The sequence below is a fragment of the Thermobia domestica genome, chromosome 13 (assembly GCF_964235325.1).
Source record: "Thermobia domestica chromosome 13, izTheDome1.hap1.1, whole genome shotgun sequence".
In the NCBI taxonomy this organism is placed as follows: Eukaryota; Metazoa; Arthropoda; class Insecta; order Zygentoma; family Lepismatidae; genus Thermobia; species Thermobia domestica.
The window spans coordinates 120,141,855-120,156,470 of NC_137466.1; the positions used below are offsets into that span (position 1 = coordinate 120,141,855).

Sequence of the window (14,616 nt, forward strand, 5' to 3'; positions counted from 1 at the left end):
ATTGTGCTTTTCTTGACACTCATCGGATATCCTTTTTAACTTTTCCTCGAACTGTGAGGATATGTCGTTCACCACTTGGACAATTGTTTGTTTCGTTTCATCTGATTTCTGTTCTATCCGTTCTATCCGTCTACTTAATTCTTCATATTGCTTGTTAGCTTCGTCAAACTTCAGTTCTATCTTCTGTTCCATGGTCTTGTTAGATTCGTTGAATTTCTGTTCCATGGTCTGCTTTAATTCTTCATTTTGTTTGTTAGCTTCGTTGAACTTCTGTTCCATGGTCGTGTTAGATTCGTGGAACTTCTGTTCCATGGTCTGCTTTAATTCTTCGTATCGCTTGTTAGCTTCGTCAGACTTCTGCTCTATGGTCTGCTTTATCTCGGTAGACATCTGCATTATTTGTCGCTGTACAGCTAACAAGAGTCGATCCTCTGATGACAAACCTGGTGTTACACTAGTTTCACCTTGGTCACTAGTATTTGATTCCTGCTGCATTGTTTCGTTGTCCATTTTTCTTATGATTACTTTACCACTTCGCAATATGGTTAAGTTCGTATTCATTAACGGTAGTATAAAAGTAAATTCAACCTTACTCTTCTTCTTCGGGAACTGAATTTACAATGTCCCGGGTTTCGGCAAACCAAAATTTTTACAACGACTTATCAAAAAGATAATCGTAAACCTGGTTCGTTTGCTGAAATAAAAATTCGAAGTGGTAGTATTTCTTCTTCATGTAAAAATTAGCTTCGATATGTAAATACCATTAATCTCACCTTTTTAATAAATATGACAACGTCTATAAATGGTGTTAAACTGGTTTATTATTTGATATAACTTAAATATCCTTTTCTTTAAACTGTTAAGTACACAAACTCACTGACTAGGTAACCATAAAACATGTCCATATCAACAACTATCCCATAATAATCACTTACATATATTAAAAACATTCTTCTTTTGTTAATATGAAATGAACATTCTACTAAGTATAGTGCATATGTATGAGTACTTTCTGCCCAAGGTACAGGTAAATATTACACAAACCAAAGTATTTTGTTGTATAATTTAGTCAAGCTTAATTCACTACGACTTTTATTAGTCCCAAGTTAAAGAAATACGACTTAATGTTTAATTCTGCAGAACCGTGAAAAGGAAATTCTTGTAAAGGGCAGAAGTTCTATTTCTGCCAAACCAATGGGACTCGAGCTGTAAACATTTGCATAAGCACTTACTTTGTCATGCTGAATACAGTGGAAGAAGAATAAATTAAGATTTTTTTGCGTATTGGAACGTTTGCTTGTGAGAATGAAAGTACCCTTCCAACTAAACTGGCACTGAATATAGTCATATTGATAGTCTAATAATAGATTTCGGAGGTATTTCCTTGAAAATATTGCTTCAGAATTTTGGATTAGCGAGCCGTTTTCCATTGAAGATCCTGTAGCAGAAACGCTAATTCTGAGAAAAAATTGGTAAGGAAAGTTCGAAAATTCATGTGAGAAAAATCTCAAACTTCTCTCGAGTTGAATATAAAACCCAATTCAGTTGAAACCAGACATTAGGAAGTTGTGTATAGCTGAATGAGAACAACTTTCACATTGAAATATATATATATATATATATATTGGTTTTCTAATATTTCTCTTTTATATTTATTACTTATTCTGATTGTAAGCTTATTCCAGAACTCAAGTATCATAATCATAAATATGTGTTCATTTGACAGGGTATCTATTGATGCAAAGAATACTGGAAATTTCTATCGACACTGGAAATATTGAAAATCTACTGGATATTATAGTGTAATGCTGAAAAATGCAAAAGTTCCTTTTGATACCCTTCTTCTTCAGCAACTGTTTATGCTACGTTAGAAGTTATTCACACGTACTCACCGAGTGACGTGACTAAGTTGCGTCACTGCTTGTGAAGAGAAATACGAACCAGGCACCGAGGTTTCTTTTTTTTTTTATTTATTTATTTTTATTTATTGCCCAAATTATGGATGGTGTTGCTACGACACATAGAAATACATGGAACAAGCAGAAACACACATATATATCCAAGATTCGAGATGTCAGTATCCATTCGAATAAAGTTGAATTAGTTATTTTTTGGACGTAGTTGGAAAGTTGGTTGCTCCTGATAGAGAATGTAGCACTCTTCAAGTATGGAGGCTGCTCGATTTTTATTTTAGCTAGATATAATTTATTTATTAATTTTAAGGGAATTAGGCCAGATTGTTCGGACTTTTTTTTTTTTTTTTTTTTTTTAAGATATTTAGCACTTAATCCTTGGAATTGAGTGGGTTCCCTAAATTCCGAAGGTCTGACATGAAGGGGGATATTTTAGGTTCCCCGGATGACAATTGGGCTGAACCAGCTTGAATGAGCCTCGTGATGATTCGTAGGACAGCTTTCCTTCTGCCGAGAAGCTTCCCTTAGATCAGGATTTGCATGAGGGCAATAATGTTATTAGGACTATATATACTAGGGTTAGCAAAAACCATGGTTTTTATTAAAAAAAAAAAAAAAAAAAAACTTTTTGGTTTAAATAATTTGCTGTATGTATTTATATCCTATGTGGGCAGAAGTAAGTTTGTTTCGCCTTGGTGTTATTATGCAACAACCGGGTTATGCTGGAAGGGATCACATAAGCTTAAAGCTTAATCCAAACCGCTTCTCGGCTTACATTCAAGAAAAATTGTCCTCCATTTGGAGTCGAAACCGGTACTAATTGGCCACAAATGCGATACGTCTGCCGACTCACTCACGAAGGACTTCTGATAAAAATACGTTGTACTGATCTTTATATACTTGTTAATATAATTGTCAAGAGTCATTTCAGAAGGACAAAAAGATAAACAGTTGCATAAGTGAAACTATTATACATAATTACATATAGAGAATTTCAAAATACTGCAGAGTACAGAAGAACTAATTTAGTCAAGCTTAATTCACTACGACTTTTATTAGTCCCAAGTTAAAGAAATACGACTTAATTTGCATATCAGTAAGAAAAGTGAATAAAGATACGAATTATTTAAGTTTATTTTGGCTCTGACCCATTTATACATAAATAGATACCAAAGATACTTCTGATTTCAATAAATGCCTCTCGTGGTTTATATGACACACCCCCTCCCACTAAAAAGTACGGCATTTCGATGTATTTTATCAAGAGTAAACATTATTAAAACGAAACAATATTTAGAATTTTTCTTTGATTCCAATTGCGTAACAATAATAACAAACTATTAAACAAAAGCACAAAAGAAACATCCATAAACTTATAAAAACAAAAACAAAAGTTGCTTTTGTAGTATAATCCCTGAGTAATGAATGGGGAGTTTAGGTCTGAATATAATAGAATAATATTCGGGAGGGAAACGTGATAACTAACAAATTGTTGATCACGATTTTACGAACACTTACACTTTTACAAACATTTTTCGTTTTTTGGTTTAAACCAGCCAACCCTGATATATACATACGTATATTATTTCCATACAGCTCCAAAGTCAAAATAAACTTTCTCCTTCGGTGCAAGCGGTCCCGGGTTCGATTCCCGGTGGGACACTCGGTCGAAAAAGCGTAAAAGCTTTCTTCAGGCCAGTCCATCCAGAATAAGGTTTTCCTGGGTTTTCCTCATTCACACCAGGCAAATGCCGGGTTGGTACCTAACTTCTAGGTCCCAGGCCGTTTTCTTCCTCCCCCCTTTTCCTGGTTAGTGTGCTCGCCGAGTGACGTCATCCCTCATGACGTTCATGATGTTTTGTAAAAAGGAGTATGACAGCTTTTCCAACTGTTGTAGAATATGACACCAACGTATGCTGAATAGTAAATCCAAATACAGAGTAATATAGATATCTAGGTCTAGATCGTATAAAACGTAAGACAAAATTAGCTTTCTAAATGGAAAGCAAAAAAAAGAAAATAGTAAAAATGTACAGTCAGTATCAAAAGCCTGAGCACACTATGAATTTTTCAGGATTTTGAATAAATAAATATATATATATATATATATATATATATATATATATATATATATATATATATATATATATACAAAACTTAGTTTGTTAAATTTGATCTGTAAAATAAACATCAAACGTCTTCATCTTACAACATCTCGATGGGTAAGAAGCCGGTGACTGAGGCGACTGTTCCTCTTTTTGATGATGTAAGCGTCTTCTTTTCAGTGCAGAAATTAATGCATAGCTTGGAAGAATGTTTGGGATGGTAATCGTTTGTAATACGAAGTTGCAGCCCCAAATGCGCGTTCCTGATGGAATCCCATGCCTCACCTAAACGTTGTGAAATACGTTTTTATCCATTGTTCCGTTAATGCTAACTAAGTTATCAACTTGGTAGTCTGTAAAGCATCCCCTAACAGTGACACTGTCTTCTTAGTGCCTTGTGGATATTGCACGGTCGGGATGAAAGCGCTCTTCGGGACGACGACGCGCTAACGTCCAGCATTGGAAGGCGAAAACTTCGAATTTAGATTCGTCGGTCGTGAGAGCCCTCTTCCATTGTGCATCGTTCCAGTCTTTATTTTATTTATTTTTACTTTACTTTTATTTTTTAATTATTTTTTTTTAAATCCAAGAATATCTTTTGTAATGTTTCCTGCTTAAAAGAATGGTCTCTTTACTGCAATCCTATCCCCAGGACCATAGATCTGAGGGCGCAGGACCACTGTTCTATTTGATACCGATTGGAAATGGCTCTTATATAGTTTTATTGGTTCTTCTGGAGCGGTTAACGTCTATTCTGTTTGGTTGTTTTTCCATTGAACTTATCCTTAAGTTTTTTAAACGATCAGTGCATTTTCGTGTAATTTTTACACCGCTTTTTGACTATCTTTCTAGAGTCCAACGCACTGCTCCACCCGGCTACTGAGCTGTACCATTTTATAGTATTTACATGTTCTTCACATTATTCAACGGGTTCATGCAAATAAAAACAGTAAAATCACATGTCATAAATTTTTACATGCAGTTTTACCCATATTACGACACGATTGAATAGCGCATACACAACATATCATTGAAGAAGTAAAGAGACAACTACCAACAAGGGTTCATACACACATCACTAATTGTTGAAACGATACGTCATCAAACAAAGTGTGGTGTTTACTAGTTGTCTGTTCATTAGTTATCTGTTTATTGCCAAGCAACTTTCCTCAGTAATTCTGTCTCGATGTCAACAAGACCATGAATTGAGGCCGCGGTGGCTCAGTGGTAGAGCGTTCACCTTTGGTCCTTGGGGTCCCTGGTTCGATCCCAGCTCGCGCCAAGTGAACTTCGTAGTGGACAAACACCGTGTGCGAGGGTTTCCTCGGGGTTCTTCCGTTTCCTCCCACTTCATTCCACCATTTCATCCATTTCTCATCATCACCTTTAGCCTAGCCGGCATAAACGTGGGACGTAAAACATAAAGATTTCAAAACCATGAATTTTCGTATCCTTATATAATCAGTGTTTATTTTCAAACAGTCTGGTTTTGTATGTACACATTAGGCTATCTTGTATTTGGAAAGGGGGGCGCGGTGGCTCAGTGGTAAAGCGTTCACCTCCGGTGCTTGGGGTCCCTGGTTCGATCCCAGCTCGCGCCGTGTGGACTTTGTGGTGGACAAACACCGTGCTCGTGGGTTTTCTCGGGGTTCTCCCGTTTCCTCCCACTTTCTTCATTCCACCATTTCACTCATTTCTCATTATCACCGTCTCCTTTAGCCTAACCGGCATAACCGTGGGACGTTAAACTTAAAGATTTCATTTCTTTTTTTTATTTTTATTTATTTATTTATTTATTTATTTATTTTATTTATTTATTTGAAAAATTTTGTAAGGTCGATGGTGTGCTCAGACTTCTGATAATGACTGTATATCTAGAATTTCAGTATGAGACACTGTGTGGTTCTTAACTACAGATAAAAAGAGCAATACAGTGAAATTTAAGATTTAACATCAACTCCATCTACTGGCGATTGTGGGAATAGTCGGTTGTGGCGATTGTGGAACATTATTTACCAAGCATGCATACGCCACTCGAATTAAATTCAATCCCGGTGGGAGCTCATGTGGTTCGGATTCCACGTTAATCAGTAGGTCCACGTCTCATATAGCCTCGCTGTTGAACGGGACGTAAAACTCAAAATCAATCAATCAATCAATCGAATTAAATTCAAATTACTGCAGGAAATATTTCCGTGTGCAGGTACTTCAATGTTCTAAATATAAATAAACAATAAAAGTTATTGAGTATCATAGTTGAATAAGCATTTTTAATAAAGTAATAACGAAGTAAACTAAATACAATATGTTTGCACTGCATTTGGTACAAAGAAGCTTAGTATCCTCATCGAATTTTTTAGGGACCTAGTGTAGTTGGTCAGATTGTAAAATATATTTTCTTTTTATTTATTTATTTATTTAAGCCTTGTGCTATTTTGCTGGTTTAAATTTCCTATTTGATTTACTTGTATTGGAAACGGAGTTGAGCATTGGTCATCTGAAGAAAGGCTCTACTCATGAGAAGGTACAAATTACTATGTGTTTTATTTTATGAATATTGATTTTTCAGAAAAATGAGTGGTGCTGAACTTGTAGATTGGCAGTGTCAACATGAGAGTTGGAATGAGAAGATGTACTACGTTTTGAAGAACTCACTGCATACGGATTGTACATTCATTGTTGGAACTGAAGAGAAAGAAGTAAGTTAAAAGAAGAACATTTATGCTTATTGTTACTGAGTGAAAGTTGAATACCTGTACATGAATGTTGGTAATCATTACAGAACCATTCAAAGAAAAATGGAACCGCAATTCGATATATAGAATTTGGTCTCCACAATATGCAATGCTGGTGATGAATTGTGACTTCAACGTTTATTGGTAGTGGGTAGGGTGTAATGTGAAGTTAAGATATCAGTCATGGGCTGGGTGGTTGATATGAAGTTTGACGTCCTTTTTCGGCACCCAATCAGTTGAATTTCCTCTAGGAATATAATCCGAGTCTCCCGCAGCGAAGGCATTGGTGCCAACCATGTGGTCACAAAGAAGTTAGTATCAAACTTTATTTATAGATGAGTTATATTAATAGCTCCAATACACAAGTTCACCGGTAAATTAAAATCGTTAGAAATTATATATGCACAGAATTAAAGGCAAGTGCAAGGGTTACACATTTCCTGTTTTACGCAGCTTCCTTAGATATATATATATGATATAATGTTTATTTGCGTGTTTTTGTTTTTATATTTCACTCACATTTTCTGCTCTGAACTGCTTCCGGGAAATAATTTCGTAGTCAAATCTTGAACTTCCTCCTTCTCTGCAACTTTGTTTTCATCTTCTATTTACAGGTTAGTACGAATGTATCACTCTCCCTTTTTATTTATTTTTTTACCTGAATTTGTAAAAAATAAGATTTTAGTGATATAACAACTGTAAAAAATTAACACTCGTACACCGGTACGAACAGCCTTTGAAAATGAGCCCTAGTTTGGTGTCTTTTATTTCAAAACGTTGGCAGCTACCAAAATTTCTTGATGAGTAAAGTGTGCTGTACAGGAACTTAAACGATATAATCCTATTGTTTCTCAAGACCAAATATCTAGGTTTAATTTTGGGTGGTTGGTTCTGATAAAAACAGATTCATAGACAAGTCTTTCTAGTAGCAACGTGGTTTTGTGTAGAGTGTTTTCTTCTTTGATGGAGTGTTTGGGTTCATGTAAATTCGTCGATAATCGGGAAGCTGCTAATTCCTCATCATTTGGTATTTTTAATGTTATTTATCCTGCTGTCTGTATTCCCTTTTGTCATGCCTATGTATGATAATGACAGTAAAATCACTTGTAAATATACAAATGTAGTCTTATTCAAAAGACATGGCGGGGGCGCGGTGGCTCAGTGGTAGAGCGTTCACCTCTGGTGCTTGGGGTCCCGGGTTCGATCCCAACCCCCGCCAAGTGAACTTTGTGGTGGACAAACACCGTGCTCGTGGGTTTTCTCGGGGTTCTCCCGTTTCCTCCCACTTTCTTCATTCCACCATTTCACTCATCCCTCATCATCACCGTCTCCTTTAGCCTAACCGGCATAACCGTGGGACGTAAAACTCAAAGATTTCATTTTTCAAAAGACATGGCCACTCCTCTTGGAAAACTCCTGTACGTCACACTTTAAATCAGATCAAACAAATGAACATTTTAGCTTAAATTGTCAAAATATGGGTTACTCACCAATATATCCACCCGTGAGAAAACTAAATATTCTCCAAATGTAACAGAACAAGAAGCTAGTTCCCTCTTCAGTGGTAAGGTAACAAGGATAAAAATGGATGAGAGAAATATGGTATTGAAAAAGGAGTACATACCACCAAATAAATATAACGTGAGGAATGGGTACTAAAACCACGAGTAAACCACGGTGAGCGAAAGAAAGAGTTGAGTTGAGAGAAGCGCGGTGTCTACGTCGCTGTTGTCAGATCCAAAATATACATCAAAAGTAGATAGACAGATTTTATCAATGTTGCCAAAATCCAGATTAAAAGTCGGTTTATATCTATATATATAAAAGAGAACGCACAAATCCTTTGTGAACTCATCACGGTAATACGGCTGAACCAATTTCTTTCATTTTTGGGGGGTTATTAGGATTTGGACCCTAGATGGTTTTTATCATATCACTTTAATTTTTAATTACCAGTGTCTTGAGATAATTGACCATTCAAGTGTCCATACGTACAAATCCTTTGTTATTAGTTCATCATAGGTATAAAAATAAACGTATTTATATGCAACCCGCATGACCATGTGACTCGGCGGGTTAACATAAATGACAGGCGATATAATGTTAACATTTACTGGAATCTACTATGGTTTTTATCATATCACTTGAAAGCGAAAAAGTAAAAATTATCTAATTAACAAGGTTTATTGCGTTCCGGGGTGACCGCAGCGAAGCGGGGTGAACGCTGCTAGTTTGTGAATAAAGAATAATTCTTTAATCTTTTTTTTTTTTTTTTTTTTCTGGACCTATCACATTAATCTTTTTTATATTGTGCGTTGTTTTATTGTAGGTGAAGTGATATACTCTCTTGTTCGATTTTTTTGATTGTATAATGTGTTCTTTGATTTGGGTATTAATATTGCGTTTGGTTTGACCTATATATGTCATATGACCTATATATTATATGAAGAGTCACATTCAACCCTTTTTCCATACCATATTTTTCTCATCCATTTTTACCACTGAAGAAAGAACTAGTTTATTGTTCTGATACGGTTGGAGAATACCGGTATTTAGTTTTCCCACGGGAGGATATATTAATAAGTAAACATTTTTTTGTTAATTTGAATCATTCTCTCATGCGCCTACATAATTTTAAATGTGGATTCTCTTTGGCAATTATGAATGTATTTTGAATTAAAGTATCACATTCTCTAAGTACAATTGCCACAATATAACTTTCTAAAACAAGATGGGTTGCCAAGATGTTTTGAATAAGACTACTTTTGCATCCACAAAATAACTTTTTTAAAATCAAATTAAATAACTTCCTAGGGTTTTTGAGGTTTAAGAGCGGTTCAAAACTCATTTTTTGTGCTTTTTTTTTATAATTTATGAAAAAAGTCTAGGACATAGACTAGGAGAAACGCACAATTTTTAAAATTTTCCTACCTTTATTGTGTGATTGATCTTCCTTAACTTGTTTTGCATATTTGTATTCAGGTATTTAGGAAGTGATTTGCGATTTACGTGGATATGACAAAAAGGAAAATAAGACCCAGGATAAAAGAAGATGTGAGAGAAACTACAATAATGAGAAACCAGCAATTGCCAAATATTTAAGTGAATCAGAATACTCCATTAATAAAGTTAACATTCTACTTAAAATCTCGTCGCTAGTAGTAAGACTTGTCTGTGAATATGATTTCATCAGAACCAAACGAACCAAAATTAAACCTATTGGGTCGATGCATAAGTTTGTGCGGATTTCTTTTGGGTTGATGCGGCGTGAAGCGATTGTTTATTGTTATTCCGTTGTTTTACCGTAGTTTGGAGTTTGTGTGTTGTGAAACACAGGTTTTCTTGATTGTGAACGTATTATTGTATATATTTCAGACAAACTAATATTGAATGTCAAGTTTAGAAAAGTGATCATTTCCGTCACATTTTACTCTTTGAGTTTGACCGAGGATCCAGTGCAGCAGAAGCTGCGAGAACAATTTGTACAGTGTACGGAATGAAGCAATTTCCGAAAGAACAGCACAGAAATTGTTTTCCCGCTTTCGAACAGGACGGTTTGACTTCTCTGATGATTCACGTTCTGGAAAACCTTCAAATTTTGACGAAAATCGTTTGCATGAGTTGCTTCATGAGAATCCTCGTCAAACAACGTGGGAAATGGCGCAAGCTTTTGAATGTGATGTATGCAATGTATTGTTACACTCGTACAATATGTTAATGTTATGTCTATGTTGTATTTGTATTTGAATTTGAACAGAATAGCAGAATAAAAATAATATAAAATATAAAAACTGCACGAACTTATGCATCGACCCAATAGATAAAGGTAGTCCTAAAACCAATGGGATTATATCATAAATCTCTGATAAATTTGTAAATAATAAAACAATGCCTCGTAGTATTCAAAATTACGTTCGTGTCTAACAGGCGTTACCCATCAACAGCTTTTGGTAGTTGGCAACATTGAAATTAAAGACATCAGTCTAGGTACACATTTCCCATGGCCATTCATTCAAGTCTATGTGTTGTTTGTTTACAGTAGTTATATCAACAAAATCTTACCTTTTACAATCTCAGAAAAAAAAAAAAAAAAAAGGTGGGCAGTATTAACTAACTTATAAACAGACTAACTAACTTATAAAAGGTGCTAACTTATAAATAGAAGATTAAAACAAATATGTAGAAGAGATGAAAGTTCAGGATTTGATTTTTGGAATTTCGTTTCCCCGAAGAAACCTACAACAGTAAACCTGAGTAGGATCTAAACACGTAAAGTAGAAATCAGTACAAAGTGTTTACGTTGGTTATCATCATCATTTACATTGCAAAGTGGCCACCTTACAGAAAATAAATATATTCTAAAATATAATCTATTATAAGTTTTAATGTAAGTACTTATAATGTAATAACTAATTATTATCTGCGAATTAGTTATAACCGTCACCAGGTTATAGAAGTATTTTTGTGGATGCTCTGTATATTTTGGAAAGACAGTAATTATTTTTTCGATTTATACTTTATTTTGCGACGCAAATAAGTTCTTTCTTCGGTGGAAATTGCTTCTTTCCCACGCAATTGAACAAAGAAGTCTTTATCGTCTATTCATATATATATTTAAAACGTTGCTTTGTGGTGAGAACATTTCAGTGAGCAACGAAGCTTCTCAGTGTTTTTCCCTAACTTAGTAATATGCAAAAACTATGTTCTATGGTTATTTGGAACTGAATTAAGTGTATTTTCCAATCATTTATGGAAATACTGCGACCCAGAGCACACACCAGGTGTCTTGAGCACCAGGACGACGCCAGTCACATCGCTTTAGCAGATCGTTATCTGAATGTTCCCACAGTCAAGTTATCGCAATGTCTTGTGCGTCGTGGCCAGTAGACTAAAATTAACGTCAACTCTTTTTTTATGTTCTATTTACATGTACACATACAGGTGATTTAACCTGAATGCTTTTGAGAATGAACTGCCAACATTGATCAGGCGATCAGTGCAGCTCGTATCTCGAACCTCTGAGTTCGAAGAGTGTTCTCCACGTTTCGAGGCAGCAACCACGCACGTCGCGTCGAGCATCAAGTATAATGTTGTACTAAAGGATATAAGTTATTAGCCACCAGTCAATGATTTAATTGTGGCTAGCCCCAATCAGTGAAATCCCAGGTTCACATACCTTGTGCGTACTAGTTATAAACGCGCCCTCCAATATTATCATTCCACTTTGGAGACTACCTATTTTTACTGAGGATAAACGTAGACATTTGAGGATTGTTAGGAGCAGCAACTATATTACTTCGTGGGATTATCCCGGCGACTTTTCCCCAGTGCTAATCCCCCAAGTGCATTAATGGTGTGAGATAAGTATATCAAATGGAATCATTATCTTAGGGCTAAAGTATAGTGAGAAAGTAAAGTGTGATTTTATTAAAGGAAATAATTATACATATGCAGTGTTGAGCGTTGTGATTATTTTCCTAATCCGTGATTTTTTTTCTTTAAATAGTATTTTAATAAATAAGCATAGTGTCGTTTAATCCAATGTGTTTTTGTTGTGTGTATGAGTAATGTTTGTGTGCGTTGTGGTCTGAGTGACTGTCTGATAATCCGTGAGGTTTTCATGACGAGACATCCGAACCTCTCGGTGCCTAATACCCATCTCATTATTGAGACCGGCAGGCAATTTAGAGATAATTTTGTAACCCCTTTTAGGAGATGTTCTTCAGCGCCTTATCCAGGTAAGTCCAGATAGCCGGAACATACTCATTGGCAGGACCACGGAGGACAGACCCTGGAAAACAGTTATATAAATAAATGGTACCCGAACAGCGACCCGATACCAGGCGATTATATAGTATGTATTTTGTATGTAATTTATTGTAAACATTTCTGCAGTATTAAAATATTTTATACGATTTAAATGTTGTAATTTCAACGTGCTACTTAGCTATGATATGCCACTACATTCTTTAATATTTTCTTCCTCCCAACTATGACAATTGATGCTGATAAAATCGACAGTTTCAGAAAATACTCAAACGAAACAACTATTTTGACTCCCCCCTCCCTCCCATCTAAGCAGCAAATCAGCAACATGCTGTTGTACATTTAAAAACCGCTACTGTACTCATTTGCCAATTGTTGTTAATTAGCAAGCAGCGAATAGGAGGAAAAGTTCTGTTCTGCTGTTATTATTATTATTATTATTATTAACATTTTGCAACTTGAATCCGATGGCAATTTTTGTAAATTCACAAATTCGCTGGAGAATTTCCAAAAAGAGGAGATCCCAACGAATGACAATTACGAAGAACATCCATAGTTCAATAAATCCTGGACCGACGTACCTACCGGAACTACCAAGCATCTTGCAATACAAAGTATTAATGAGAAGCCTTAATGATACCAATTTGTTCAAACATTTATTTGCCGATAATAGACACAGAAGCGATAAACAGTATATTATCTCCTGAATTTTTGGAGAAGTTGCTTTCAATGGATAAGTTTTCATTGACTTCTAAATCATAACAGTAAAACATCTTCTGGAAGGAGAAATGAAGTTCGCGTAGGTATCCAACACAGAGAAGTAAATTTAGTATTAACACCATAAGAATAATAAAGCTTCAATGAAGCCGAGTTCCAAGATAGATAGATGGTCAAATTACAGAAAAGTGTAGAATGTGACTTGCACTATACAAGTGGCCAAGGTAACAGATTACAGTAAATATTCTGCAACTTTTATGTTTTTGAGTTATAACTGGTTGCATCAACAAAACATTCTTTTTGTCTGCTGTTTTATTTAGAAAATTTGAACGCACGTGCATTGTTAATTGGAACATTAAGTGTTGGTGTAGTTTGATTTACAGCTAAACTTGTGACCACTTAAATTGCAACGAGGCATCAGATGGACCCGAGGTGTTCTGGTGCGTCCTGGGAGAAGACTAATAACGGAAGAACATGATTAGTGGCCCAGTACTTCCGCCATTTGTGCCAATTATGTTGCCTAGAATAGCGTAAAAAGGGGGAACAGAGAGCCTCTGTTAATGTAGTGGAAGTGAATTTGATAAGAGTTCAGAATGAATGTTTGACGAATAAAACAGTCGAATCAGCAGCTACCCAAAATTCCTATAGCGGAAGAATTACGAATCATACTTCCCGAAATATTGGTATTTTCTTATGCTGCAACATTAATGCAAATATGGAATTGGCGGATCAGGGGAAGGAACGAACCCCATATGAACAATCGCGTTTTATATATATATATGTCGTGAGAGAAAGAGAGAGGGGGGATGTAGTGTAATGCATAAGTATATTTTTCCCTTCCCTAATGCATAAGTATAGGTTTAAAAAAGAAAAACAGAAAATCAGATGTTATTAAGAGACTATCAGGAATTATTTTTGTACCGTATGAGAAACTTAATATAAAGTGTAATATTTGCTTACTGTTGCTGGAACTAAAAATAAAGGCCAAGAAAAAAGTAGAGATTTTTGGTTTTGCTATTTTCGTAGACACCCTGTTACAGTTATACTAGGATAATTCGTAAAGTAACCGCCATTGTAGCGTGGCGTTACTAGTAGTGGCAGAGTGCCACCATTGTTACATCATGCAATCTGTGAGCTTTCAGCTGTGCTAATGAAAGCATCATGATGCCGCGCGTATGCTGGTTATAACGTCACAAAATGTGAGCTGCCATAGAATATCCAACCAAATGTAGGTACGCGGAGTGATAAGATTTCTTTGGGCAAAAAAATCTGTCAGCTGCGGACATTCATCGTGAATTGTGTGCTGTATATGGCCCAGACATTGTGGGAGAAAGTGTTCGGCGGCAGTGAATGAGATTTTTGAAAAAGGAAGAAAAAACA

General features: G+C 35.6%; 1 protein-coding gene across 4 annotated transcripts in view; it reads left to right on the top strand.

Moving 5' to 3' along the window:
* The window catches only part of LOC145668454 (BTB/POZ domain-containing protein 6-like), a 75,615-nt gene that overhangs the window by 16,896 nt on the left and 44,103 nt on the right, over nucleotides 1-14,616 (top strand). For all 4 annotated transcript variants that reach the window (XM_081736334.1, XM_081736335.1, XM_081736337.1 and 1 more), the window contains one exon: nucleotides 6,588-6,717. In XM_081736334.1, coding sequence (XP_081592460.1) covers nucleotides 6,592-6,717 — 126 coding nt within the window. In that variant the 5' untranslated portion in view covers nucleotides 6,588-6,591. Of the gene's footprint in view, nucleotides 1-6,587; nucleotides 6,718-14,616 lie in introns of those variants that run through there.